Source organism: Coregonus clupeaformis, chromosome 25, assembly GCF_020615455.1.
Source record: "Coregonus clupeaformis isolate EN_2021a chromosome 25, ASM2061545v1, whole genome shotgun sequence".
Classification (NCBI taxonomy): domain Eukaryota; kingdom Metazoa; phylum Chordata; class Actinopteri; order Salmoniformes; family Salmonidae; genus Coregonus; species Coregonus clupeaformis.
The window spans coordinates 25,934,171-25,961,561 of record NC_059216.1 but is presented as its reverse complement, the minus strand read 5'-3'; the positions used below and the strand labels follow the sequence as shown (position 1 = coordinate 25,961,561).

The following is a 27,391-nucleotide window of genomic DNA, read 5'->3' as shown; positions in this document are numbered from 1 at the left end:
TAAATAAGGTATTTCTGTTCTAAAAACCAGTTTTCGCTTTGTCATTATGGGGTATTGTCTGTAGATTGACGAGGAATTTTTTTATTTAATCCATTTTAAAATAAGGCTGTAACTTAACAAAATGTGGATAAAGGGAAGGGGTCTGAATACTTTCCAAATGCACTTTGTATATATATAAATATGGCCAAAAGTATGTGGCCAAAAGTAAGACACTTCAAATTTGTGGATTCAGCAATTTCAGCCACACCCGTTGCTGACAGGTGTATAAAATCTGCACACTGCCATGCAATCTCCATAGACAAACATTGGCAGTAGAATGGCCCATACTGAAGAGCTACATTGACTTTCAACGTGGCACAGTCATAGGATGCCACCTTTCCAACAAGTCAGTTTGTCAAATTTCTGCCCCGCTAGATGTGCCCCGGTCAACTGTAAGTGCTGTTATTGTGAAGTGGAAACGTCTAGGAGCAACAACGACTCAGCTGCGAAGTGGTAGGCCACACAAGCTCACAGAACGGGACTGCCGAGTACTGAAGCGTGTAACGCGTAAAAATCGCCTGTCCTAGGTTGCAACACTTACTACAAGAACTGTTCGTCGGGAGCTTCATGAAATGGATTTCCATGGCCGAGCAGCCGCACACAAGCCTAAGATCACCATGCGCAATGCCAAGCGTCGACTGGAGTAATGTAAAGCTCGCCGCCTTTGGACTCTGGAGCAGTGGAAACGAAACACGTTCTCTAGAGTAATGAGTCACACTTAACCATCTGGCAGTCTGACAGACTAATCTGGGTTTGGCGGATGCCAGGAGAATGCTACCTACCCCAATGCATAGTGCCAACTGTAAAGTTTGGTGGAGGAGGAATAATGGTCTGGGGCTGTTTTTCATGGTTCGGGCTAGGCCCCTTAGTTCCAGAGAATGGAATTAATGCTATGGCATACATTCTAGATGATTCTGTGCTTACAACTTTGTGGCAACAGTTTGGGGAAGGCCCTTTCCTTTTTCAGCATGACAATGCCCCTGTGCACAAATCAAGGTCCATACAGAAATGGTTTGTCGAGATCAGTGTGGAAGAACTTGACTTGCCTGCACAGAGCCCTAACCTCAACCCCATCAAACACCTTTGGGATGAATTGGAACGCCAACTGCGAGCTAGGCCTAATTGCCCAACATCAGTGCCCAACCTCACTAATGCTCTTGTGTATCAATGGAAGCAAGTTCGCGCAGAAATGTTCCAACATCCAGAGGAAAGCCTTCCCAGCAAAGGGGGGACCAACTCCATATTATTGGCCATGATTTTGGAATGAGATGTTCAACGAGCATACTTTTGGCCATGTATTGTATATTTAAAATACTATACACTACCGGTCAAAAGTTTTAGAATACCTACTCATTCCAGGGTTTTTCTTTATTTTTACTCTTTTATACATTGTAGAATAATAGTGAAGACATCAAAACTATGAAATAACACATATGTCTGCTAAATGGCATATTATTATTTATTATTATTATATGGAATCATGTAATAACCCAAAAAGTGTTAAACAAATCAAAATATATTTTATATTTGAGATTCTTCAAAAAGTGGAACTATCATTTGTTTTTCAACAGTACAATGACCCAACACACCTCCAGGCTGTGGAAAGGCTATTTTACTAAGAAGGAGAGTGAATCCCTCCACAGCCTCATAGAGGATCTAGATACATTTTCTAACCTCTCTGGATTACAACCAAATTATGATACATGTACTATATTACGTATTGGATCACTAAAAAATAAAAAATTTACATTACCATGTAGTTTACCAATAAAATGGTCTGATGGTGATGTGGATATCCTCGGAATACATATCCCAAATGAAATAAATGATCTCACTCCAATACATTTTAATAGAAAGTTAGCAAAAATAGATAAGATCTTGCTACCATGGAAAGGTAAATACCTGTCAATTTGTGGAAAAATCACCCTGATTAACTCTTTAGTATTATCCCAGTTTACCTATTTGCTTATGGTCTTGCCTATGCCTAGCGAACAGTTTTTTAAATTATATGAGAAAATAATATTCAATTGTATTTGGAACGGCAAGCCAGACAAAATTAAACGGGCCTATTTATATAATGAATATGTATTCGGATGACAGAAATTTACATTTACATCATTTAGCAGACGCTCTTATCCAGAGCGACTTACAAATTGGTGCATTCAACTTATGATAGCCAGTGGGACAACCACTTTTTTATTTTTATTTTTATGGGTGGTGGGGGAAGAAGGGTTACTTTATACTATTCCAGGTATTCCTTAAAGAGGTAGGGTTTCAAGTGTCTCCGGAAGGTGGTCAGTGACTCCGCTGTCCTGGCGTCGTGGGGGAGCTTGTTCCACCATTGGGGTGCCAGAGCAGCGAATAGCTGTGACTGGGATGAGCGGGAACTGTGCTTCCGTAGAGGTAGGGGAGCTAGCAGGCCAGAGGTGGATGAACGTAGTGCCCTCGTTTGGATGTAGGGTCTGATCAGAGCCTGAAGGTAAGGAGGTGCCATTCCCCTCACAGCTCCATAGGCAAGCACCATGGTCTTGTAGTAGATGCGAGTCTCAACTGGAAGCCAGTGGAGTGTGCGGAGGAGCGGGGTGACATGAGAGAACTTGGGAAGGTTGAACACCAGACGGGCTGCAGCGTTCTGGATAAGTTGTAGGGGTTTAATGGCACAGGCAGGGAGCCCAGCCAACAGCGAGTTGCAGTAATCCAGACGGGAGATGACAAGTGCCTGGATTAGGACCTGTGCCACTTTCTGTGTAAGGTAGGGTCGTACTCTGCAAATGTTGTAGAGCATGAACCTGCAGGATTGGGTCCCCGCTTTGATGTTAGCGGAGAACGACAGGGTGTTGTCCAGGGTCACGCCAAGGTTCTTTGCAATCTGGGAGGAGGACACAATGGAGTTGTCAACCGTGATGGCGAGATCATGGAGCAGGCAGTCCTTCCCCGGGAGGAAGAGCAGCTCCATCTTGCCGAGGTTCAGCTTGAGGTGGTGATCCGACATCCACACTGATATGTCTGCCAGACATGCAGAGATGCGATTCGCCACCTGGTTATCAGAAGGAGAAAGGAGAAAATTAATTGTGTGTCGTCTGCGTAGCAATGATAGGAGAGACCATGTGAGGATATGACAGAGCCAAGTGACTTGGTGTATAGAGAGAATAGGAGAGGGCCTAGAACTGAGCCCTGGGGGACACCAGTGGTGAGAGCACGTGGTGCGGAGACAGATTCTCGCCACGCCACCTGGTAGGAGTGACCTGTCAGGTAGGACGCAATCCAAAGTGAAACGGCACGCTCAAGAGTTTTGGAGAGAAAAGAAAGAAGGGATACTGGTCTGTAGTTGTTGACATCGGAGGGATCGAGTGTAGATTTTTTGAGGAGGGGTGCAACTCTCGCTCTCTTGAAGACAGAATGGCCAGCAGTCAAGGATGAGTTGATGAGCGAGGTGAGGTAAGGGAGAAGGTCTCCGGAAATGGTCTGGAGAAGAGAGGAGGGGATAGGGTCAAGCGGGCAGGTTGTTGGGCGGCCGGCCGTCACAAGTCACAAGATTTCATCTGGAGAGAGAGGGGAGAAAGAAGTCAAAGCTTAGGGTAGGGCAGTGTGAGCAGGACCAGCGGTGTCATTTGACTTAATAAATCAAATCAAATCAAATCAAATTTTATTGGTCACATGCGCCGAATACAACAGGTGCAGACATTACAGTGAAATGCTTACTTACAGCCCTTAACCAACAGTAAAAATAAAACAACAACAAAAAAAGTGTTGAGAGAAAAAAGAGCAGAAGTAAAATAAAGTGACAGTAGGGAGGCTATATATACAGGGGGGTACCGTTGCAGAGTCAATGTGCGGGGGCACCGGCTAGTTGAGGTAGTTGAGGTAATATGTACATGTGGGTAGAGTTGTGACTATGCATAAATAATTAACAGAGTAGCAGCAGCGTAAAAAGGATGGGGTGGGGGGGCAGTGCAAATAGTCCGGGTAGCCATGATTAGCTGTTCAGGAGTCTTATGGCTTGGGGGTAGAAGCTGTTGAGAAGTCTTTTGGACCTAGACTTGGCACTCCGGTACCGCTTGCCGTGCGGTAGAAGAGAGAACAGTCTATGACTAGGGTGGCTGGAGTCTTTGACAATTTTGAGGGCCTTCCTCTGACACCGCCTGGTATAGAGGTCCTGGATGGCAGGAAGCTTGGCCCCAGTGATGTACTGGGCCGTACGCACTACCCTCTGTAGTGCCTTGCGGTCGGAGGCCAAGCAGTTGCCATACCAGACGGTGATGTAACCAGTCAGGATGCTCTCGATGGTGCAGCTGTATAATTTTTTGAGGATCTGAGGACCCATGCCAAATCTTTTCAGTCTCCTGAGGGGGAATAGGCTTTGTCGTGCCCTCTTCACGACTGTCTTGGTGTGTTTGGACCATGATAGTTCGTTGGTGATGTGGACACCAAGGAACTTGAAGCTCTCAACCTGTTCCACTACAGCCCCGTCGATGAGAATGGGGGCGTGCTCAGTCCTCTTTTTTTTCCTGTAGTCCACAAGCATCTCCTTTGTCTTGGTCACGTTGAGGGAGAGGTTGTTGTCCTGGCACCACACGGCCAGGTCTCTGACCTCCTCCCTATAGGCTGTCTCATTGTTGTCGGTGATCAGGCCTACCACTGTTGTGTCGTCGGCAAACTTAATGATGGTGTTGGAGTCGTGCCTGGCCATGCAGTCATGGGTGAACAGAGAGTACAGGAGGGAACTGAGCACGCACCCCTGAGGGCCCCTGTGTTGAGGATCAGTGTGGCAGATGTGTTGTTACCTACCCTTACCACCTGGGGGCGGCCCGTCAGGAAGTCCAGAATCCAGTTGCAGAGGGAGGTGTTTAGTCCCAGGATCCTTAGCTTAGCGATGAGCTTAGAGGGCACTATGGTGTTGAATGCTGAGCTGTAGTCAATGAATAGCATTCTCACGTAGGTGTTCCTCTTGTCCAGGTGGGAAAGGGCAGTGTGGAGTGCAATAGAGATTGCATCATCTGTGGATCTGTTGGGGCAGTATGCAAATTGGAGTGGGTCTAGGGTTTCTGGGATAATGCTGTTGATGTGAGCCATGACCAGCCTTTCAAAGCACTTCATGGCTTCAGACGTCAGTGCTACGGGTCGGTAGTCATTTAGGCAGGTTATCTTAGAGTCCTTGGGCACAGGGACTATGGTGGTTTGCTTGAAACATGTTGGTATTACAGACTCAGTCAGGGACATGTTGAAAATGTCAGTGAAGACACTTGCCAGTTGGTCAGCACATGCTCGGAGTACACGTCCTGGTAATCCGTCTGGCCTTGCGGCCTTGTGAATGTTGACCTGCTTAAAAGTCTTACTCACATCGGCTACGGAGAGCGTGATCACATAGTCATCCGGAACAGCTGGTGCTCTCATGCATGCTTCAGTGTTGCTTGCCTCGAAGTGAGCATAGAAGTGGTTTAGCTCGTCTGGTAGGCTTGTGTCACTGGGCAGCTCGCGGCTGTGCTTCCCTTTGTAGTCTGTAATAGTTTTCAAGCCCTGCCACATCCGACGAGCGTCAGAGCCAGTGTAGTACGATTCAATCTTAGTCCTGTATTGACTCTTTGCCTGTTTGATGGTTCGTCGGAGGTCATAGCGGGATTTCTTATAAGCGTCCGGGTTAGAGTCCCTTTCCTTGAAAGCGGCAGCTCTACCCTTTAGCTCAGTGCGGATGTTTCCTGTAATCCATGGCTTCTGGTTGGGGTATGTACGTACGGTCACTGTGGGGACGACATCATCGATGCACTTATTGATGAAGCCAGTGACTGATGTGGTGTACTCCTCAATGCTGTCTGAAGAATCCCGGAACATGTTCCAGTCTGTGCTAGCAAAACAGTCCTTTAGCTTAGCATCTGCGTCATCTGACCACTTTAACCGAGTCACTGGTGCTTCCTGCTTTAGTTTTTGCTTATAAGCAGGAATCAGGAGGATAGAGGTATGGTCAGATTTGCCAAATGGAGGGCGAGGGAGAGCTTTGTATGCATCTCTGTGTGTGGAGTAAAGGTGGTCTAGAGTTTTTTTTCCTCTGGTTGCACATTTAACATGCTGGTAGAAATTAGGTAGAACGGATTTAAGTTTCCCTTATGAGGATCGGATGTTGTCAACCTTCTTTTCAAAATGGTTGACGAAGTCATCCACAGAGAGGGAGGAGGGAGGGGGAGGAGGAGGAGGATTCAGCAGGGAGGAGAAGGTGGCAAAGAGCTTCCTAGGGTTAGAGGCAGAGGCTTGAAATTTAGAGTGGTAGAAAGTGGCTTTAGCAGCGGAAACAGAGGAAGAGAATGTAGAGAGGAGGGAGTGAAAAGATGACAGGTCCGCAGGGAGTCTAGTTTTCCTCCATTTCCGCTCGGCTGCCCGGAGCCCTCTTCTGTGAGCTCGCAATGAGTCGTCAAGCCACGGAGCAGGAGCGGAGGACCGAGCCGGCCGGGAGGATAGGGGACATAGAGAGTCAAAAGATGCAGAAAGGGAGGAGAGGGTTGAGGAGGCAGAATCAGGAGTTCGGAGAGAGAAGGATTTAGCAGAGGGAAGAGATGATAGGATGGAAGAGGAGAGAGTAGCGGGAGAGAGAGAGCGAAGGTTGCGACGGCACATTACCATCTGAGTAGGGGCAGAGTTAGTAGTGTTGGAGGAGAGCGAGAGAGAAAAGGATACAAAGTAGTGGTCGGAGACTTGGAGGGGAGTTGCAGTGAGATTAGTAGAAGAACAGCATCTAGTAAAGATGAGGTCAAGCGTATTGCCTGCCTTGTGGGTAGGGGGGGGACGGTGAGAGGGTGGGGTCAAAAGAGGAAAGGAGTGGAAAGAAGGAGGCAGAGAGAAATGAGTCAAAGGCAGATGTAGGGAGGTTAAAGTCACCCAGAACTGTGAGGGGTGAGCCATCCTCAGGAAAGGAACTTATCAAGGCGTCAAGCTCATTGATGAACTCTCCAAGGGAACCTGGAGGGCGATAAATGACAAGGATGTTAAACTTGAATGGGCTAGTGACTGTGACAGCATGGAATTCAAATGAGGAGATAGACAGATGGGTCAGGGGAAAAAGAGAGAATGTCCACTTGGGAGAGATGAGGATTCCTGTACCACTGCCGCGCTGACCATATGCTCTCGGGGTATGCGAGAACACATGGTCAGACGAGGAAAGAGCAGTAGGAGTAGCAGTGTTTTCTGTGGTAATCCATTTTTCTGTCAGCGCCAAGAAGTCGAGTGACTGGAGGGTAGCATAGGCTGAGATGAACGGAAGTTCCAGAGGCTGCCGAAGACCTGGAACTACACGTGGGTTGTGCGCGCAGGGACCACCAGATTAGAGTGGCAGCAGCCACGCGGTGTGAAGCGTTTGTATGGCCTGTGCAGAGAGGATAGAACAGGGATAGATAAACACATACAGAAAAAGGCTACAATAATGCAAAGGAGATCGGAATGAAATGAACTAAACATCTGGGAAAGTGAGAGAGTGGGGCCTCCCTCACTTACGTTTCACTGAAACACTCAAATATAACTCTCCCAACTTCCACTCTAAAATTATAATTGTTGTAAACTACAGCGGTTCAATGTTTTCTAGGAATAGACTCTAACTTAGTTTATTCAGCTAGCTAACTTGGTACAGTTTTCTTCCGTGAAAACCATCCAGGGCCCTGAATCCTATGACGCCATAGCCAACTAGCATGCCAGCCTCCAATAACACGGTTTAGCACCAATACTCGGTTACAACAAACCACCAGTGTGTTAACACGCCAAACAGATCATTCGTGTCCGTGTCTAACGTTATGTAAAGTTTTGCGTTAGTTTTGACAGTTTGAGTGAGTACGTCGTCAACTTATTCAGCCAGTTATTTAGCTAGAATAGTTAGCATACTAGCTAGCCATTGCTCTCTGCCAACGAACCAACCCCTCTTCCCACGGCACAAAACATACAGAGAGAGCCAAGCTAACGTTAACTAGTCACCCATGTCCCGAATTCCCTTGAATGACTCTGGTTACCAGTATGTAAAAACAAAACAAAAATAAATGTAGGTTATAACTTACCCTTAGTAGCTACTGTTAGCCAGTTATGTGCAAAGCTAGCCACTGAATCGATTCAGCCAGTTCACGTCTGTCCCAACGGAGAGAAAGCGTCTCCAAATATTACAGCTAGGTTGTTCCAGCTATTGTTTAGTTAGCTATCCAGGTAGCAACAAGCTAGCTACATTTCGAGTACAGTAGCTACTAACTACCTAACGTTAACGCTTCAGATAATGAGGTTAGAAAAACAGCTGAATGGTAGGTAGCTAGCTGGCATAATTACAGGTACTCGTAAGCGTGAAATAACATTGGAAACAACTATCCACCGTTGCTAATAGTTACCAGTAGCTACCCGCTAGCTAGCTAGCTTTATTGGTCCAGGTAGTGGGTTAGCTAGCCTCGTGCTTCACCGGGCTCAGCCGAATACAATACTTACCTACAATAATTGCCTACAATAACCTACAATAACTACCTAGATAAACTACCTACAATACCTAACTACAATACCTACCTACAATCTAAATACATGGTTTAAGCTTTACTCAACACCATATAAGAAGCCAAGCTTACAGTGAGGGAAAAAAGTATTTGATCCCCTGCTGATTTTGTACGTTTGTCCACTGACAAATAAATGATCAGTCTATAATTTTAATGGTAGGTTTATTTGAACAGTGAGAGACAGAATAACAACAAAAAAATACAGAAATACGCATGTCAAAAATGTTATAAATTGATTTGCATTTTAATGAGGGAAATAAGTATTTGACCCCCTCTCAATCAGAAAGTTTTCTGGCTCCCAGGTGTCTTTTATACAGGTAACGAGCTGAGATTAGGAGCACACTCTTAAAGGGAGTACTCCTAATCTCAGCTTGTTACCTGTATAAAAGACACCTGTCCACAGAAGCAATCAATCAATCAGATTCCAAACTCTCCACCATGGCCAAGACCAAAGAGCTCTCCAAGGATGTCAGGGACAAGTTTGTAGACCTACACAAGGCTGGAATGGGCTACAAGACCATCGCCAAGTAGCTTGGTGAGAAGGTGACAACAGTTGGTGTGATTATTCGCAAATGGAAGAAACACAAAATAACTGTCAATGTCCCTCGGCCTGGGGCTCCATGCAAGATCTCACCTCGTGGAGTTGCAATGATCATGAGAATGGTGAGGAATCAGCCCAGAACTACGCGGGAGGATCTTGTCAATGATCTCAAGGCAACTGCGACCATAGTCACCAAGAAAACAATTGGTAACACACTACGCCGTGAAGGACTGAAATCCTGCAGCACCCGCAAGGTCCCCCTGCTCAAGAAAGCACATATACAGGCCCATCTGAAGTTTGCCAATGAACATCTGAATGATTCAGAGGAGAACTGGGTGAAAGTGTTGTGGTCAGATGAGACCAAAATCGAGCTCTTTGGCATCAACTCAACTCACCGTGTTTGGAGGAGGAGGAATGCTGCCTATGACCCCAAGAACACCATCCCCACCGTCAAACATGGAGGTGGAAACATTATGCTTTGGGGGTGTTTTTCTGCTAAGGGGACAGGACAACTTCACCGCATCAAAGGGACGATGGACGGGGCCATGTACCGTCAAATCTTGGGTGAGAACCTCCTTCCCTCAGCCAGGGCATTGAAAATGGGTCGTGGATGGGTATTCCAGCATGACAATGACCCAAAACACATGGCCAAGGCAACAAAGGAGTGGCTCAAGAAGAAGCACATTAAGGTCCTGGAGTGGCCTAGCTAGTCTCCAGACCTTAATCCCATAGAAAATCTGTGGAGGGAGCTGAAGGTTCGAGTTGCCAAACGTCAGGCTCGAAACCTTAATGACTTGTAGAAGATCTGCAAAGAGGAGTGGGACAAAATCCCTCCTGGGATGTGTGCAAACCTGGTGGCCAACAACAAGAAACGTCTGACCTCTGTGATTGCCAACAAGGATTTTGCCACCAAGTACTAAGTCATGTTTTGCAGAGGGGTCAAATACTTATTTCCCTCATTAAAATGCAAATCAATTTATAACATTTTTGACATGCGTTTTTCTGAATTTTTTTGTTGTTATTCTGTCCCTCACTGTTCAAATAAACCTACCATTAAAATTATAGACTGATCATGTCTTTGTCAGTGGGCAAACGTACAAAATCAGCAGGGGATCAAATACTTTTTTCCCTCACTGTACCTCCCGCTAGAGAAACACAACCTCAGCCAACCAGTATCCGTATCCGAGAAATGATTAAATATTAAAGCATTAGACCTATCAATAAAAGCTTCAGTCATACAAAAGTTATACTTAAATCCGAACTGGTTCTCTTGCAAATTAGTAAGATTATCTCACCCAATGTTCAATAATGGCCTTTTCACCTTTATTCAGATTACAACCTCTCACTTTAAATTTTTTGAAAAGGAAATAATCTCCCAAATATCACTATTTCTAAAACAAGCCATAGAAAGTTGGTTGCAATTTCAATTTAATCCTCCAGAAACGACAGAACAAATAATGCAACAAATATTGTGGTTAAACTCAAATATACTTATTGATAAAAAAACTTCTTTTTTTTGACAAAATATTTAAAAGAGGTATAATCTTCGTAAATGATGTTATCGGTAGGACTGGTGGAGTTATGTCGCACATGCAGCTAACAAAAACATATGGAAATGTCTGCTCTACCCAAAATTATAACCAAATAATTGCAGCCTTACCGCAAAAATGGAAAAGGAAAGTGGAAGGGGGAAAAAGTAAGGAACTAGTCTGTCGGCCTTGCATTAAAGAATATAATTGGTTAAAGAAAATTGTGATAAATAAAAAAGTAGACCAGTTTCATTTAAGGACCAAAGGATTGACAGCCGTCCCATATAGATTGCAAAATAGTTGGGAAGAGATTTTTGATGTACCGATTCCATGGCATAGTGTTTATGAATTTATACGCAAAATGATGCTGGATTCAAAACTTAGAATTTTTTAATTTTAATTATTATATAAAATTCTTGCTACCAATAGAATGTTATTTATATGGGGGATACAATCTTCCCAGCTCTGCAGATTTTGCTGCGAAGAGACAGAATCATTAGATCCTTTGTTTTGGTACTGTCCATTTGTAGCTTGTTTTTGGACAGGAATGGCTAAAGGATTGCAATATTTACCTGGAGCTGACCCTGCAGATAGCACTACTGGGTGATCTGAAAAGTCATAGTCAATCAATCAATAATATAATAATACTTTTAGCAAAAATGTTTATTTTTAATTGACGATCTGTAGAAACAATGAGAATAGAAAGGTTCAGAACTTTTGTAAAACATCACAGTACAGTTGAAAAATATATGGCAAATAGAAATCCAATATGGATGGTGTTAAGAGATAGATGGGAGGTGTTGAATGGAGCTGAAAGATGGGACTAATAACAACAACTAATTACAACAAGACAACTAATGTAAAGCATACTGTGTCCATAATAAGTATATAGGTTATAGGTTGAGAGCTTTTGTGAAAGAGCACAGTTAGAAAAATATGGCATATAGAAGCAAACCAGATGGACATCATGAAAATGATCGGAGGAAGTTCAGGAGTAAAAACAGAATTTGACTGTGTCCATAAAATGCATATAGTATGTATGGGCTGGAAGTAGAGGCCTGAGCGTTGTTGTTCACTAGTTTACTCCAATTGGGGAAGGGGTGGTGGGGTTGGAAAGTAATGAAGGGAAATATAATGTGTGTGTGTATGTATGTATGTATGTATGTATGTATGTATGTATGTATGTATGTATATATATGTGTGTGTATGTGTGTGTATGTGTGTGTATATGTGTATGTGTATGTGTGTATATACAGCTGTGGAAAAAATTAAGAGACCACTGCACATTTTTCTTAAATCAGCATCTCTACATGTATGACAGCCATTCCATTTCAGTGTCTGTTGAATTCCAACACAGGCACACCTCATTCTACTGAATTAGGTACTGATTAGGTGATCACATGAACCAAATCTTATTTAACGAGGAAAAGTATAAAAACCACTGCTGTGGTCATCACTATCCTCTTGCAATAGGACCAGCTGGATGGCAAAAACAGTGCTAATAGTACCTCAAAAGTAATATTAATCAAAAAATAACTATTGACCATGCCAAAAGTTTTGAGTGAGAAAAAGAAGGGTTCAATTCTGGCTTTACTGGCAGAGGGATACTGTGAGCGTCAGGTTGCTTCCATCCTTAAAATTTCAAAGATGGCGGTTCATAAGAACAAGGTCAAGCAGCAGACATTGGGGACAACAAAGCTACAGACCGGCAGAGGGCGAAAACGACTCTCTACTGACCGGGATGACCACCAACTCATTTGAATATCACCCAACAACCATAGGATGACATCAAGTGACCTACAAAAAGAATGGCAAACGGCAGCTGGAGTGAAGTGCATGGCGAGGACGGTTCGAAACAGGCTCCTAGGGGCAGGGCTGAAGTCGTGCAAAGCTAGAAAAAAGCCCTTCATCAATGAGAAGCAAAGAAGAGCCAGGCTGAGGTTTGCAAAAGACCATAAGGATTGGACCGTAGAGGACTGGAGTAAGGTCATCTTCTCTGATGAGTCCAATTTTCAGCTTTGCCCAACACCTGGTCGTCTAATGGTTAGACGGAGACCTGGAGAGGCCTACAAGCCACAGTGTCTCGCACCCACTGTGAAATTTGGTGGAGGATCGGTGATGATCTGGGGGTGCTTCAGCAAGGCTGGAATCGGGCAGATTTGTCTTTGTGAAGGACGCATGAATCAAGCCACATACAAGGTTGTCCTGGAAGAAAACTTGCTTCCTTTTGCTCTGACATTGTTCCCCAACTCTGAGGATTGGTTTTTCCAGCAGGACAATGCGCCATGCCACACAGCCAGGTCAATCAAGGTGTGGATGGAGGACTACCAGATCAAGACCCTGTCATGTCCAGCCCAATCTCCAGACCTGAACCCCATTGAAAACTTCTGGAATGTGATCAAGAGGAAGACGGATGGTCACAAGCCATCAAACAAAGCCGAGCTGCTTGAATTTTTGCGCCAGGAGTGGCATAAAGTCACCCAACATCAATGTGAAAGACTGGTGGCGAGCATGCCAAGACGCATGAAAGCTGTGATTGAAAATCAGGGTTATTCCACCAAATATTGATATCTGAACTTAAAACATTACTATTGTGTTGTTTAAAAATGAACATGAACTTATTTTCTTTGCATTATTCGAGGTCTGACAACACTGCATCTTTTTGGTTATTTTGACCAGTTGGCATTTTCTGCAAATAAATGCTCTAAATGACAATATTTTTATTTGGAATTTGGGAGAAATGTTGTCAGTAGATTATAGAATAAAACAAAAATGTTATTTTTACCCAAACACATACCTATAAATAGTAAAACCAGAGAAACTGATCATTTTGCAGAGGTCTCTTAATTTCTTCCGTAGCTGTATATATATATACAGTGGGGAGAACAAGTATTTGATACACTGACGACTTTGCAGGTTTTCCTACTTACAAAGCATGTAGCGGTCTGTAATTTTTATCATAGGTACACTTCAACTGTGAGAGACGTAATCTAAAACAAAAATCCAGAAAATCACATTGTATGATTTTTAAGTAATTAATTTGCATTTTATTGCATGACATAAGTATTTGATCACCTACCAACCAGTAAGAATTCCGGCTCTCACAGACCTGTTCGTTTTTCTTTAAGAAGCCCTCCTGTTCTCCACTCATTACCTGTATTAACTGCACCTGTTTGAACTCGTTACCTGTATAAAAGACACCTGTCCACACACTCAATCCAACAGACTCCAACCTCTCCACAATGGCCAAGACCAGAGAGCTGTGTAAGGACATCAGGGATAAGACCTACACAAGGCTGGGATGGGCTACAGGACAATAGGCAAGCAGCTTGGTGAGAAGGCAACAACTGTTGGCGCAATTATTAGAAAATGGAAGAAGTTCAAGATGACGGTTAATCACCCTCGGTCTGGGGCTCCATGGAAGATCTCACCTCGTGGGGCATCAATGATCATGAGGAAGGTGAGGGATCAGCCCAGAACTACACAGCAGGACCTGGTCAATGACCTGAAGAGAGCTGTGACCACAGTCTCAAAGAAAACCATTAGTAACACACTACGCCGTCATGGATTAAAATCCTGCAGCGCACGCAAGGTCCCCTTGCTCAAGCCAGCGCATGTCCAGGCCCGTCTGAAGTTTGCCAATGACCATCTGGATGATCCAGAGGAGGAATGGGAGAAGGTCATGTGGTCTGATGAGACAGAAATATAGCTTTTTGGTCTAAACTCCACTCGCCGTGTTTGGAGGAAGAAGAAGGATGAGTACAACCCCAAGAACACCATCCCAACCGTGAAGCATGGAGGTGGAAACATCATTCTTTGGGGATGCTTTTCTGCAAAGGGGACAGGACAACTTCACCGTATTGAGGGAAAGATGGATGGGGCCATGTGTCGCGAGATCTTGGCGAACAACATCCTTCCCTCAGTAAGAGCATTGAAGATGGGTCGTGGCTGGGTCTTCCAGCATGACAACGACCCGAAACACACAGCCAGGGCAACTAAGGAGTGGCTCCGTAAGAAGCATCTCAAGGTCCTGGAGTGGCCTAGCCAGTCTCCAGACCTGAACCCAATTGAAAATCTTTGGAGGGAGCTGAAAGTCCGTATTGCCCAGCGACAGCCCCGCAACCTGAAGGATCTGGAGAAGGTCTGTATGGAGGAGTGGGCCAAAATCCCTGCTGCAGTGTGTGCAAACCTGGTCGACCTACAGGAAACGTATGATCTCTGTAATTGCAAACAAAGGTTTCTGTACCAAATATTAAGTTCTGCTTTTCTGATGTATCAAATATTTATGTCATGCAATAAAATGCAAATTAATAACTTACAAATCATACAATGTGATTTTCTGGATTTTTGTTTTAGATTCCGTCTCTCACAGTTGAAGTGTACCTATGATAAAAAATTACAGACCTCTACATGCTTTGTAAGTAGGAAAACCTGCAAAATCGGCAGTGTATCAAATACTTGTTCTCCCCACTGTATATATATTTGCCAGATAAATAAAATAAAAGGAAAGATTTTAAAAAAGAAGGAGAGTGATGGAGTGCTTCTTCAGATGACCTGACCTCCACAATCCCCCGACCTCAACCAAATTGAAATGTTTTGGAATGAGTCGGACCTCAGAATGAAGGAAAAGCAGCCAACAAGTGCTCAGCATATGTGGTAACTTCTTCAAGACTGTTGGAAAAGCATTCCAGGTGAGCTGGTTGAGAGAATGCCAAGAGTGTGCAAAGCTGTCATCAAGGCAAAGGTTGGCTATTTGAAGAATCTCAAATATAAAATATATTTTAATTTGTTTAACACTTTTTTGGTTACTACATGATTCCATATGTGTTATTTCATAGTTTTGATGTCTTCACTATTATTTTACAATTCAGAAAATAGTAAAAATAGAGAAAAACCCTTGAATGAGTAGGTGTTCTAAAATTTTTGACCGGTAGTGTATTTATAAAAAATAAATATGGGGGATTGGAAATTATGCACAAACCCCCCCCACCTGTGATGATAGTGATAATTGCTGCTGTTACTAGGTCTGGCACAATTACCGTATAACCGTGTAACCGACGGTTTTGGCTGAAGACCGTCATCAAAATAAAATAACCGTCATAACTGTAATTTGTGTGGACCGAACAGCTGACTGAAGACGGGACGTCTGTTTCTGCGGTAACATGGACTCTTAACAACATTATTTTTTGGCCCCGATTTAGCGGTCCCAGACATGTTTTTAGATGGGAGACAAAATCCCCATGTCATTGCCTACTCGGGGGCACGCGGCCATCACAGACGTTTGTTTAATGTGATCGGGTCAGAGATGCAATCTGAGGGTTACCGATACCATCTTTGAGCCATCCCAGACGTCCCAATATTTTAAAACGTTTAATTTTTTGCCACAAAATCTGCAATGCACTTGTAGTGTGAGATGTGCAACGACAGGTTTTGAGAACTGTGATCAGCAATAGCCAATGAGAGCTCGGCAGAGAAGAAGCCAGTGGGATGATGACGTTGTATCACATCACACAGAATGTGTAGACTCGAGCATGAGCAATGACTACTACTAGTATGTGTTTACAGCTCTGAAGTTCACAAGCAATGTTATTCAATTCAAAATGTATTGGCTAGATATTTCAACTCTTAATGGAAAGCGTGAATGTCTGACTGAAAATGTTTATGAGGCTGCTTTGAGCCACAGCTCATTATAGCTATGATAACATCAGTGTTTTCGAGACAGGGTGGTATCGAGAATCCTCACAACCAAGTGAAGAATCTTGTAGTGTGTGAGCCCCGTCTGTGCGCTTAGTGTACACACCCCTACGTTGGCAAGACTAAAAACGACTTTTAATGTTAGAGGCTCAGCGATGTTAGGATTTTGTAAGTTGTGTAGTGTACGCCCGCCATTAGTGATGTTTCTGTAGCGCTCATGTGATTGCAGAGTGCAAAACAAATGGTCACTGGATTGATGCAAATAATCATTATATCATTCTGCCAGGTAGGCATAGGCTACTTTGTAGTTAACATTTAATTGAGAAGGGTTTTAGGAAAGCCTTTCCATCTCTATCAGAAGATGGTTATCATTAGCATCGTCGCTAATGGCTACACATGTAGATATACGCGAGCACCACACACACACACACACACACACACAGACAGGGCCTGCAAGGTGGAAAAATCTGCCGTTCTACCCTTGAGCAAGGCAGTTAACCTCCAACAACAACTGCTCCCCGGGCGCCGATGACGTGATGTTGTTTAAGGGTTGGGTTAAATGCTAAAGACACATTTCGGTTGAATGCATTCAGTTGTGCAACTGACTAGGTAATCCCCCCCTAATGTTTGTCATTGGACTATGGCCGTGTTGTGGCTCTGCAGTCCAACTACCGTTAACATGAAGATCATTGCTGCTACTTGTCATGGAATTATGGTTTCAGGCATGATAGCCTGATCACAAAAGTAGCAGTAGAAAAATTAAGTAATTTCATGTGCACAAGCATAACCTTCACATTTCAGAGAGGGGAAGGATTTGGTTGACATCAGAGAAGTCTCTAGTGTCTACAATGTCTCAATGTTATAGGACTTGCCAACTTCATGAGTGGGTGATAATGTGAATGGTTTACAATATGTCCCAATCTGTCATAATACTGACCACCTTAACGATTACAGATCACAAAGATGAAAATAATGTATACCCAAGGTGGACAGAATACCACCGTGAGTCACAGAGCTACAGAGTAGTGGCTTAAGGAAAAGCTATTTGTCATACTCTTCTCTTTGACAGTGGCAAAGGCATTTCTTGGTCCTATTTTGCCTTCTAACATGCAGCGTACTGTGGATGACAGACTTTAAGTCTCGTGCTGCTTTTCGACTGTTACTCCAGTGGTACATTAGTGTATACACCTTTGTGTTATACTAGGGAAATTATATTTCCACAGCTAGGGCTGACAGTGAGGATGGTGTTTATGAGATGGTTCACAGTTAGCCATTGTTGTGTAAATGACAGCTGAAAAGTACCAGTGTTCTGGCTTTGACCCCAAGTGAGAGCAGGTCCGCTGGTGAGACACGGGTGCTGGCCTGCGTAGATGGAAACAGAAAAGTCTGAGCCTTTTGGGTAAAACACTGGAGTAAATCTTGTATGGAAATGCGCCAATGGTGTTTTCAGCTGTTCTTCGTATTTCGAATAAGCTCAAAGCACAGCTGCCCCCTCAAAAACAAAGTCTTACTTGAGTGGAGATTCAGTTAAGGGGTTCAACCTCAGCCCCCCCAACCGCCCGCGAGTTGGCGGGCAGGCTGACGCCAGCACTTTATAAAATGACTAGCTTGGCTGGTTTTGTGCATCATTTTCACAACACACATCTTTTTGGTGTTCAAATTTGATTTTTCTGCCTGATCTGCCTTTCCCCCCCATTATGCAAAGCCTTTTAGGTAGACCCTAGGTCCTGTTAAAATAGCATGCCATAACAGAGATAGATGGGGTATGTGACTGACAGTCAAAGAGACGTGTGGAAGGGGCATGGCAATATGATCTAATGCCCTACACGGTCCAATCAGAGAGGAGCAAACGCTCCGCTTCAGAGATGAGGCTGCACCTCTGTCAGCTGCCTGTGGTTGTCAGGAAAAGCCCTTATTTGTTGCTTAGCGCATCCCCCCGGCAACAGGCACATAGCTCATTAAGTGCATGGGGAGCACTTTTACAGCCACAATGACATCAGAGCAGAAAATGGTTACGGAGCTCCCTGGCATTCAGTTTGCTGATATGGACACATAGTTTGCATGCATTCTGGGGTGGAAGTGCAAGATCTGAGCAGGTCCTTGGTACACACTAAGGGCCTGGTATATAATAGATTTTCACTGGTGTGAAGTTTATTTTGCAGCAGTGGTTTTCAGACAGGAGTACAAACAAGGGTCAAGAGAAGGAATGAGTTTCTGGTCATTTTAACATGTGCAAACGCTTAGTAAATAAATGCCCTCAATATACACCTAAGTATGTTTATTATGTATGCAAGTAGAGTATGTCAGATTTGGAAATGATCAAACACTCTCTCACCAAATGGTTAGGTGTATAGGAAATTCTAAGTAGTGTTCACAGTATTTTTTACCCTGTTTATCAGGGCCGGTGAGAAGTGATTCCAGTGAGTGTATCTTAATTGAAAATACTCATATGAAAAATGCATGACTAACATCCACATATAGAAACATGGGAATAGTGTGCTACATTGCAAGGAATGCCAAGTATGTGTGGGAGAAAAGCACATGTTTTGGGGTGTAAACAATACTTTAAAACACATGCTGCACATTTAATCTGGCTCATACATAATTAAAATGAATGCTTATATAAATGATTAATGGATTGCAGTTGTAGACAGAAAATAATTTATATTTAATTTTCTAAAGCTATCTCATGATTAAGAACAAAAAATGTAATCAGTTCTCAAACTGTGCATAGCTGCGATTTTAATTACTGTAACAAGGCTGAGGAAGCTCATTGAAAGACTGAGAGAAAGCACATTTGAATATGTTATTCATGAATAAAAACAATATTTTTTCAACACTCAGAATTTGTGAAACAAAGGACTTTGACACTGTGAAAAGTTATAGGTTTCTTGTCGGAGGCCTAAAAATTACATAAACATCGTAAAAACCCCAGCATTACGCAATGTGACGCTATACTTCCACTTGGCAGTATGACTTAGACATGTACTGTATGTGGCCATTGTTATGGATGACTTATTCTACAGTATCCAGTGTTTTTATGAGAATATTAACTTTAACTCAACAACAATGTGTTACAGCACAGGAAAATAGTCAATCAGGGCACTCAAACCAAATACTTTTGTCCCTCACTGTTTACTAGTGGTAATATATCCATGTAAACAGAAGCAATAGTGACCAGTAGCAGGATAAATAGGTAAGTATATGATAATGGCAATCCGTAATCAATGAACAGCAGCGTAGTGGTAATAATACATCAAATCAATGATAATTTTCTCAGCAGCATTGGTGTGAGGGGGAGCAGTAGTTGTTAGCCATTTAACAGTCTTATGCAACGCTTACTGTAATTGGGCCCTTATCATTGCATGATGCCACGAACAGATTGGACGCATTTATCAGGGTGTGAAAGCGGGTGTACGTGGTGGTATGGCTATCAATAGCTCTTCTCTACCTAGCTAGAGTTTGTACTCTATGTTGTATTGCAGATATTACATAGGACCAAATATATATCAAAACACTGGGCAATGCACTGGGTAAATATTGGACAGTTATTTTGACCCAGCCAGTTGGGTTGCGTGAATTATCCAAACATGGGTTAATTTACCCATCAGTTGGGTTTTTATTCAATTATATGCTGGGTTGACCCAGCAGGCGTGGCCTATTAGGGGCATGGCGTTCAGATAGTTATTTTTGGCCCCCCGTGAGTATGTTTGTGTCGTCATGAAATTTTGTCCACCAGTTATTGTCATGCAAAAGACTGCCGGTCTCACGGTAATTGACTGTTAATTAACATAAACAGGTTTAGCATCTCCAGGCTGAGAGAATGATATGGATAATATGATATGGATAAAAAAATTGTCAAATTATTGAGCATGTCCTCAAAACTCAAATAAGCATCAGAAATTGTCCTTATATAGCTTATCAAAATGCATATCAAGATCCTTATATGGACCTCAGTCAAGAGCATATGCATTGTATGTGCTGAGAAAATATACTATGTAGGTCTACTGTCAGTATTTGTCATCATATAGAGAAAAATATATGTCTATATAGGCCTCTCTCAGGATATCTAATGAGTCAATATCCAGCCATACCATGTATGATATCCGGAGGGAATCCAAAAATGATTTGTTCATGAAAGAAAAATATGGATTTCATATTTGTAAAATGATTGAGCATGTGCTGAGAAGTCAGAAATGCATATCAAGATCCTAATATGGACCTCAGCCAAGAGAAGCATTATATGTGATGTATACAGTCAGTATTTGTCAACATGAAGAGAGAAAATAGGATGTCACATATCTCAGGATATTGAATGAGTCCATATCCGGCCATGGGAAATGTCTGTGTGTGATATTCGGAGTAATCCCAATATCATATATGTCTAAAAGACACATCTGGAATCAGAATTTATCCGGATATGGTGCATATCCACAAATCTCAAAATAAGCATTGGAAATGGTCTGTATTCTCTAGAATATCAAAAACGTGTCATGTAAAGATATCCCCTGATATGGACCCTTTTCACCCTGTGTTATTTACATTTTGTAACTACAGTGGGGGAAAAAGTATTTAGTCAGCCACCAATTGTGCAAGTTCTCCCACTTAAAAAGATGAGACAGGCCTGTAATTTTCATCATAGGTACACATCAACTATGACAGACAAAATGAGAAAAAAAATCCAGAAAATCACATTGTAGGATTTTTTATGAATTTATTTGCAAATTATGGTGGAAAATAAGTATTTGGTCAATAACAAAAGTTTCTCAATACTTTGTTATATACCCTTTGTTGGCAATGACACAGGTCAAACGTTTTCTGTAAGTCTTCACAAGGTTTTCACACACTGTTGCTGGTATTTTGGCCTATTCCTCCATGCAGATCTCCTCTAGAGCAGTGATGTTTTGGGGCTGTCGCTGGGCAACACAGACTTTCAACTCCCTCCAAAGTTTTTCTATGGGGTTGAGATCTGGAGACTGGCTAGGCCACTCCAGGACCTTGAAATGCTTCTTACGAAGCCACTCCTTCGTTGCCCGGGCGGTGTGTTTGGGATCATTGTCATGCTGAAAGACCCAGCCACATTTCATCATCAATGCCCTTGCTGATGGAAGGAGGTTTTCACTCAAAATCTCACGATACATGGCCCCATTCATTCTTTCCTTTACACGGATCAGTCGTCCTGGTCCCTTTGCAGAAAAACAGCCCCAAAGCATGATGTTTCTACCCCCATGCTTCACAGTAGGTATGGTGTTCTTTGGATGCAACTCAGCATTCTTTGTCCTCCAAACACGACGAGTTGAGTTTTTACCAGAAAGTTCTATTTTGGTTTCATCTGACCATATGACATTCTCCCAATCCTCTTCTGGATCATCCAAATGCACTCTAGCAAACTTCAGACGGGCCTGGACATGTACTGGCTTAAGCAGGGGGACACGTCTTGCACTGCAGGATTTGAGTCCCTGGCGGCGTAGTGTGTTACTGATGGTAGGCTTTGTTACTTTGGTCCCAGCTCTCTGCAGGTCATTCACTAGGACCCCCGTGTGGTTCTGGGATTTTTGCTCACCGTTCTTGTGATCATTTTGACCCCACGGGGTGAGATCTTGCGTGGAGCCCCAGATCGAGGGAGATTATCAGTGGTCTTGTATGTCTTCCATTTCCTAATAATTGCTCCCACAGTTGATTTCTTCAAACCAAGCTGCTTACCTATTGCAGATTCAGTCTTCCCAGCCTGGTGCAGGTCTACAATTTTGTTTCTGGTGTCCTTTGACAGCTCTTTGGTCTTGGCCATAGTGGAGTTTGGAGTGTGACTGTTTGAGGTTGTGGACAGGTGTCTTTTATACTGATAACAAGTTCAAACAGGTGCCATCAATACAGGTAACGAGTGGAGGACAGAGGAGCCTCTTAAAGAAGATGTCTGTGAGAGCCAGAAATCTTGCTTGTTTGTAGGTGACCAAATACTTATTTTCCACCATAATTTGCAAATAAATTCATTAAAAGTCCTACAATGTGATTTTATGGATTTATTTTCCTAAATTTGTCTGTCATAGTTGACGTGTACTTACAGGCCTCTCTCATCTTTTTAAGTGGGAGAACATGCACAATTGGTGGCTGACTAAATACTTTTTTTCCCCACTGTATCTCAACATTGATTTATGCATAGGCTCTTGAGGAACACTTCTGTAAACATTTCACATTTTAATAATTTAGCAGATGCTCATATCCAGAGAGACTTACAGTAGTGAGTGCATACATTTTCATATTTTTTTCCTGCTGGTCCCCAATGGGAATCGAACCAACAACCCTGGCATTGCAAGCGTCATACTCTAGCAACTGAGCCACACGGGACCTACAGTAAGCCTCATTAAAGCTACAAAAGTGTCAATGTTGATAAACCTCAACATGTGATAACAATAAAACAGAACACATGAACCGGAATTACATTCACTTTCATGGGTGGACAAAAATACCTATCTGAAAGCCACACCCCTACTGAGCCATGACTCCAGTCTTCTGATCTGACCCGCTGGCTCATATCTCAATAACCCAGCATCAATAACCCAGTATCAACAACCCAACCTTGCTATTTTTTAAGAAAACAACCCACCTAAGTAACCCACATTTTGCAACCCCGCAGATGGGTCATCCAAACAACCCAGCATTCTTTAGAGTGTTCAAACTTGGCATGTTCCATCTAATCCAATATAGCACCAATAAACTGCTCGCAATGTTAAAATAGATCCGCCTATTGCCGTTTAGCCAGCAGATCCGCAAGGTCTAAGCAAGGTCAGGAAAGTTCAGCCCAGCATTTGGTTCCTCTGAGCCTGCCCATGGAGTTGCAATGATCATGAGAACGGTGAGGAATCAGAACGGTGACTAGCTCTATTACGCAGTCACTCACCCATGCAAGTCTACTGGCATCGGTTTCCTGACATTAATGTATGGGAGATGGCCCTCATTGCCTGCTTAAGTGCACAGCGGCCTGGGGATGCCCCAAACCAGGGTTTCTCTCTTTCCATTCCATTAACCTTTTACTGCAGTGGGCTAAATCAGGGTCACACAGAGTGTTTCTTGGTAGTCTTAACCAAATCTACTTTGAAACCAAAGTATATACCTCACACACATGGTTATGGGCTTTAAAAAAAGAAGACACCTGTACCATGTCAGATAAAAAGTTGACATTTATTCCATTTTGAGTTTGCATCCCAATATTACACTTTATAAACATCACAGAAGACTGAAATATAACAAAACCATTTGACATATAAACACCAGCTTTTCTGCAGGTTTTTAGAAAGAATGTTTATTAATTATGAAAAATATTAATAACAATCCACCCATGAGGCCACTAGAGGGCGATTTGGTCATTTGACTGCAGGAAAGGGTTTTAATGCTTACAGCTCGCTGTGCTGACCTTGTGCCCGTGCACTGGGTAATAGTGGGTTCAGACAAGACCAGGGAGCAAGTGATACCAGATTACTAGTGTTTTTCCAAGGTTACTTCAAACCTTAACAATTGTTGCATGTTATGCAAGGCTATGATGTGGATGATTTTATGGTGAAATGAGCCATATAGTGGTGTTTATGCTAGATGTGTCTAAATGTAGATTTTTGTCACTCCTCTTCAGGCTCTATTCAGCCAAACCTACTACTACAAAAAAAACTTTAGCTACATGTGGAGTGTCCATACATAGCATACACATAGCATATACATGGATATCTGCTCCCATCATGCTCAATTGGATGTAATGTCATTATTCACCACCGGGGGCCAATGGCTGGAGAGCAGCAGCGGAATGCTTTAAAAAAATACATTTCTCTCAGTGAGAGGAACGACCTCAAATGAGCATGTGTGCTCTGTGTGTGTTTTTATCTCACTATTAGTGTGTGTGTGTGTGTGTGTGTGTGTGTGTGTGTGTGTGTGTGTGTGTGTGTGTGTGTGAGAGAGCGAGCGAGCAGAGAGAGTAAGAGTGTTTTGGTGTATATAGTGTGAGTGCTCCACATCCCTCATGTATTTTTAGCATTGTTTTTTGACAGCCCTCGGAGGAGAGGAATCTGTTTTCTAATTTGAGAGCTAGCGTTCGCAGCAAGCGAGTGTTCTCTCGTTTTCAGGCACTCCTTAGCTTCCTACAGTACATACATTACATATGAGAGGATGCGCTCTCTCGCTCTTCTTCTGCTCTGCTCTTCTTGTCCCAAGCAATAAATCACTCTCACTTCCCACTCGTTAAATATTTATTCCATGTTAATTAAACCTTAGTTCCCAGTGTGGGAACGCACCTGTGTGTGCATGGGGGTTATCCATGCCAGGAGTGAGAAACCTTGTTCCCGTTTGCAACAAGATGCAGTGATACGTTCACTATTTCATTTAATTTACTCTACTGTTTTAACTTGCTAATGCAGGACCCAATAACATCTCCCACTCACAGGAAAGAAGATGTTACTGTAATGTTCGATCAAATCTTCTGTACCTACTCGCAAAGAGCTCTACACTGCATATGAAATAAAAGAACACCTTTTGGTTTTGTCATTTCATATCTTCTCTTTCTCTCTCTCACCCTCCCTCCCATCCTCCATCCTTCCCTGTCCTGCAGATCCCAGTCATGACGGGGGCCTTCATGGACTCCTCGCCCAATGACAACTACAGTGCCGACCACTCGCTCTTCAATTCCTCAGCCAGCGTCCACGCCACCTCTGCGGCCACCTCAGCCCAGGCCCAACAGGACGACCAGTCCTCGTCCAGTGATGCCATCTGGCTCTGGATTGCCATCATCGCTACTATCGGCAACATTGTGGTGGTGGGAGTGGTCTACGCATTCACCTTCTGATCCATCTTGCCTTCCCGTCCACCAAGCCAAAAATTAGAGAGCCTCCCCATGGGGGAACGTGATAAAAGACAAAGGATAAATATCACATACTGTATGACCAAAGGGCTCTGGGATATGAACGCTGGCTGTGGTGTGGGGGTTCTTTAGTTGAAGGTTCAGCAACATTCACTTTCAATAAAAAAAACTTGGAAAGTTTCAGGATAGGAACAGTATACGCAGTATGCACAAGTTCTGAAGGGTATTTTCAACTTTAGTCGCCTAACTTTCAATAGACATCACACTCCTGGATGTTGTTGTTGTGTTGCATTGTGGGGCTGAAAGGGCTTAAGATACGGAGAGGGTGAACTGGACCATCTTAAATGTCCCCCAGATAGAAGAGAGGCAATTAAGAGGAGTGCTGCTTAATTATTTGGATGAACAGAGACGTGAATCTTAAAACGTTTAAGGGACGCTGGGATTACTTCTGCATTAGCCATGGGCTCAGCTTCTTACAGTTCGTTATCTGTTCTGCCAAAAGAACGCTCAAAGTATTATCTTTCCTTTGTATTATCGACAGAAAATGGACCAACGGATACTGGCTTTAATTAAACATACCTGCAACATCCTACAACTGTTATTGCTTCTCAGTTTCTATAGCAATGCCACACCAGTTTATGGTCCAATTAAGAAAATCACTTCACCATCTAATTTACTCTGCTAAATCTGCATCTGAAACATTATTTATTACACTATACAGTACATCTATCATTGACATTCCACTTTTTTATAACAAACCTCTCACAAAGATAGTAAAGTAGACCTGAAAGATATAAGCACACTTTACATGAGCAGAAATAACATACAGCTTTAGGTTGTCATAGCCAAATTGTTATTTAGCTACCCTCTTTGAAGTCTTCATGTGCTGTATAAGCTAAATAAGTGGTGTGCTAGAAAGGCTGAGTGTTGTTCTACCTGTTTCTGTCAAGCTGGGCTTTTTAAATGCAGAACTGTTCAGTGAATTAGCTTTTTGCTGCCATGGGGTCCAGGGCCAGTTGTTACTATGGTGATTAATCCTCGTCCTTTAATTGAGAATATTAACAAGACACTAGCGAGGCCCCTGTTGTCATCACGGTCCCCAACTCTCTCCAAACGTTGTACCAACACACAGATTCTGTTGTACATGTACAGTGAGGGAAAAAAGTATTTGATCCTCTGATTTTGTACGTTTGCCCACTGACAAAGAAATGATCAGTCTATAATTTTAATGGTAGGTTTATTTGAACAGTGAGAGACAGAATAACAACAACAAAATCCAGAAAAACGCATGTCAAAAATGTTATATATTGATTTGCATTTTAATGAGGGAAATAAGTATTTGACCCCCTCTCAATCAGAAAGATTTCTGGCTCCCAGGTGTCTTTTATACAGGTAACGAGCTGAGATTAGGAGCACACTCTTAAAGGGAGTGCTCCTAATCTCATCTTGTTACCTGTATAAAAGACACCTGTCCACAGAAGCAATCAATCAGATTCCAAACTCTCCACCATGGCCAAGACCAAAGAGCTCTCCAAGGATGTCAGAGACAAGATTGTAGACCTAAACAAGGCTGTAATGGGCTACAAGACCATCGCCAAGCAGCTTGGTGAGAAGGTGACAACAGTTGGTGTGATTATTCGCAAATGGAAGAAACACAAAAGAACTGTCAATCTCCCTCGGCCTGGGGCTCCATGCAAGATCTCACCTCATGGAGTTGCAATGATCATGAGAATGGTGAGGAATCAGCCCAGAACTACACGGGAGGATCTTGTCAATGATCTCAAGGCAGCTGGGTCCATAGTCACCAAGAAAACAATTGGTAACACACTACGCCGTAGGGGAGAACTGGGTGTTGTGGTCAGATGAGACCAAAATGGAGCTCTTTGGCATCAACTCAACTCGCTGTGTTTGGAGGAGGAGGAATGCTGCCTATGACACCAAGAACACCATCCCACCGTCAAACATGGAGGTGGAAACATTATGCTTTGGGGGTGTTTTTCTGCTAAGGGGACAGGACAACTTCACCACATCAAAGGGATGATGGATGGGGCCATGTACCGTCAAATCTTGGGTGAGAACCTCCTTCCCTCAGCCAGGGCATTGAAAATGGGTCGTGGATGGGTATTCCAGCATGACAGTAACCCAAAACACACGGCCAAGGCAACAAAGGAGTGGCTCAAGAAGAAGCACATTAAGGTCCTGGAGTGGCCTAGCCAGTCTCCAGACCTTAATCCCATAGAAAATC

At 43.1% G+C, this 27,391-nt stretch overlaps 1 protein-coding gene across 1 annotated transcript in view; it reads left to right on the top strand.

Moving 5' to 3' along the window:
* Positions 1 to 26,340, top strand: part of LOC121538852 (uncharacterized protein C14orf132-like) — a 65,703-nt gene extending 39,363 nt beyond the window's left edge. The window contains exon 2 of the mRNA XM_041847024.2: positions 24,898 to 26,340. Within this exon, the coding sequence (XP_041702958.1) occupies positions 24,898 to 25,131 (234 nt within the window). The 3' untranslated portion in view covers positions 25,132 to 26,340. The remainder of the gene's footprint in view (positions 1 to 24,897) is intronic.
* The last annotated feature ends 1,051 nt before the right edge of the window (positions 26,341 to 27,391 follow it).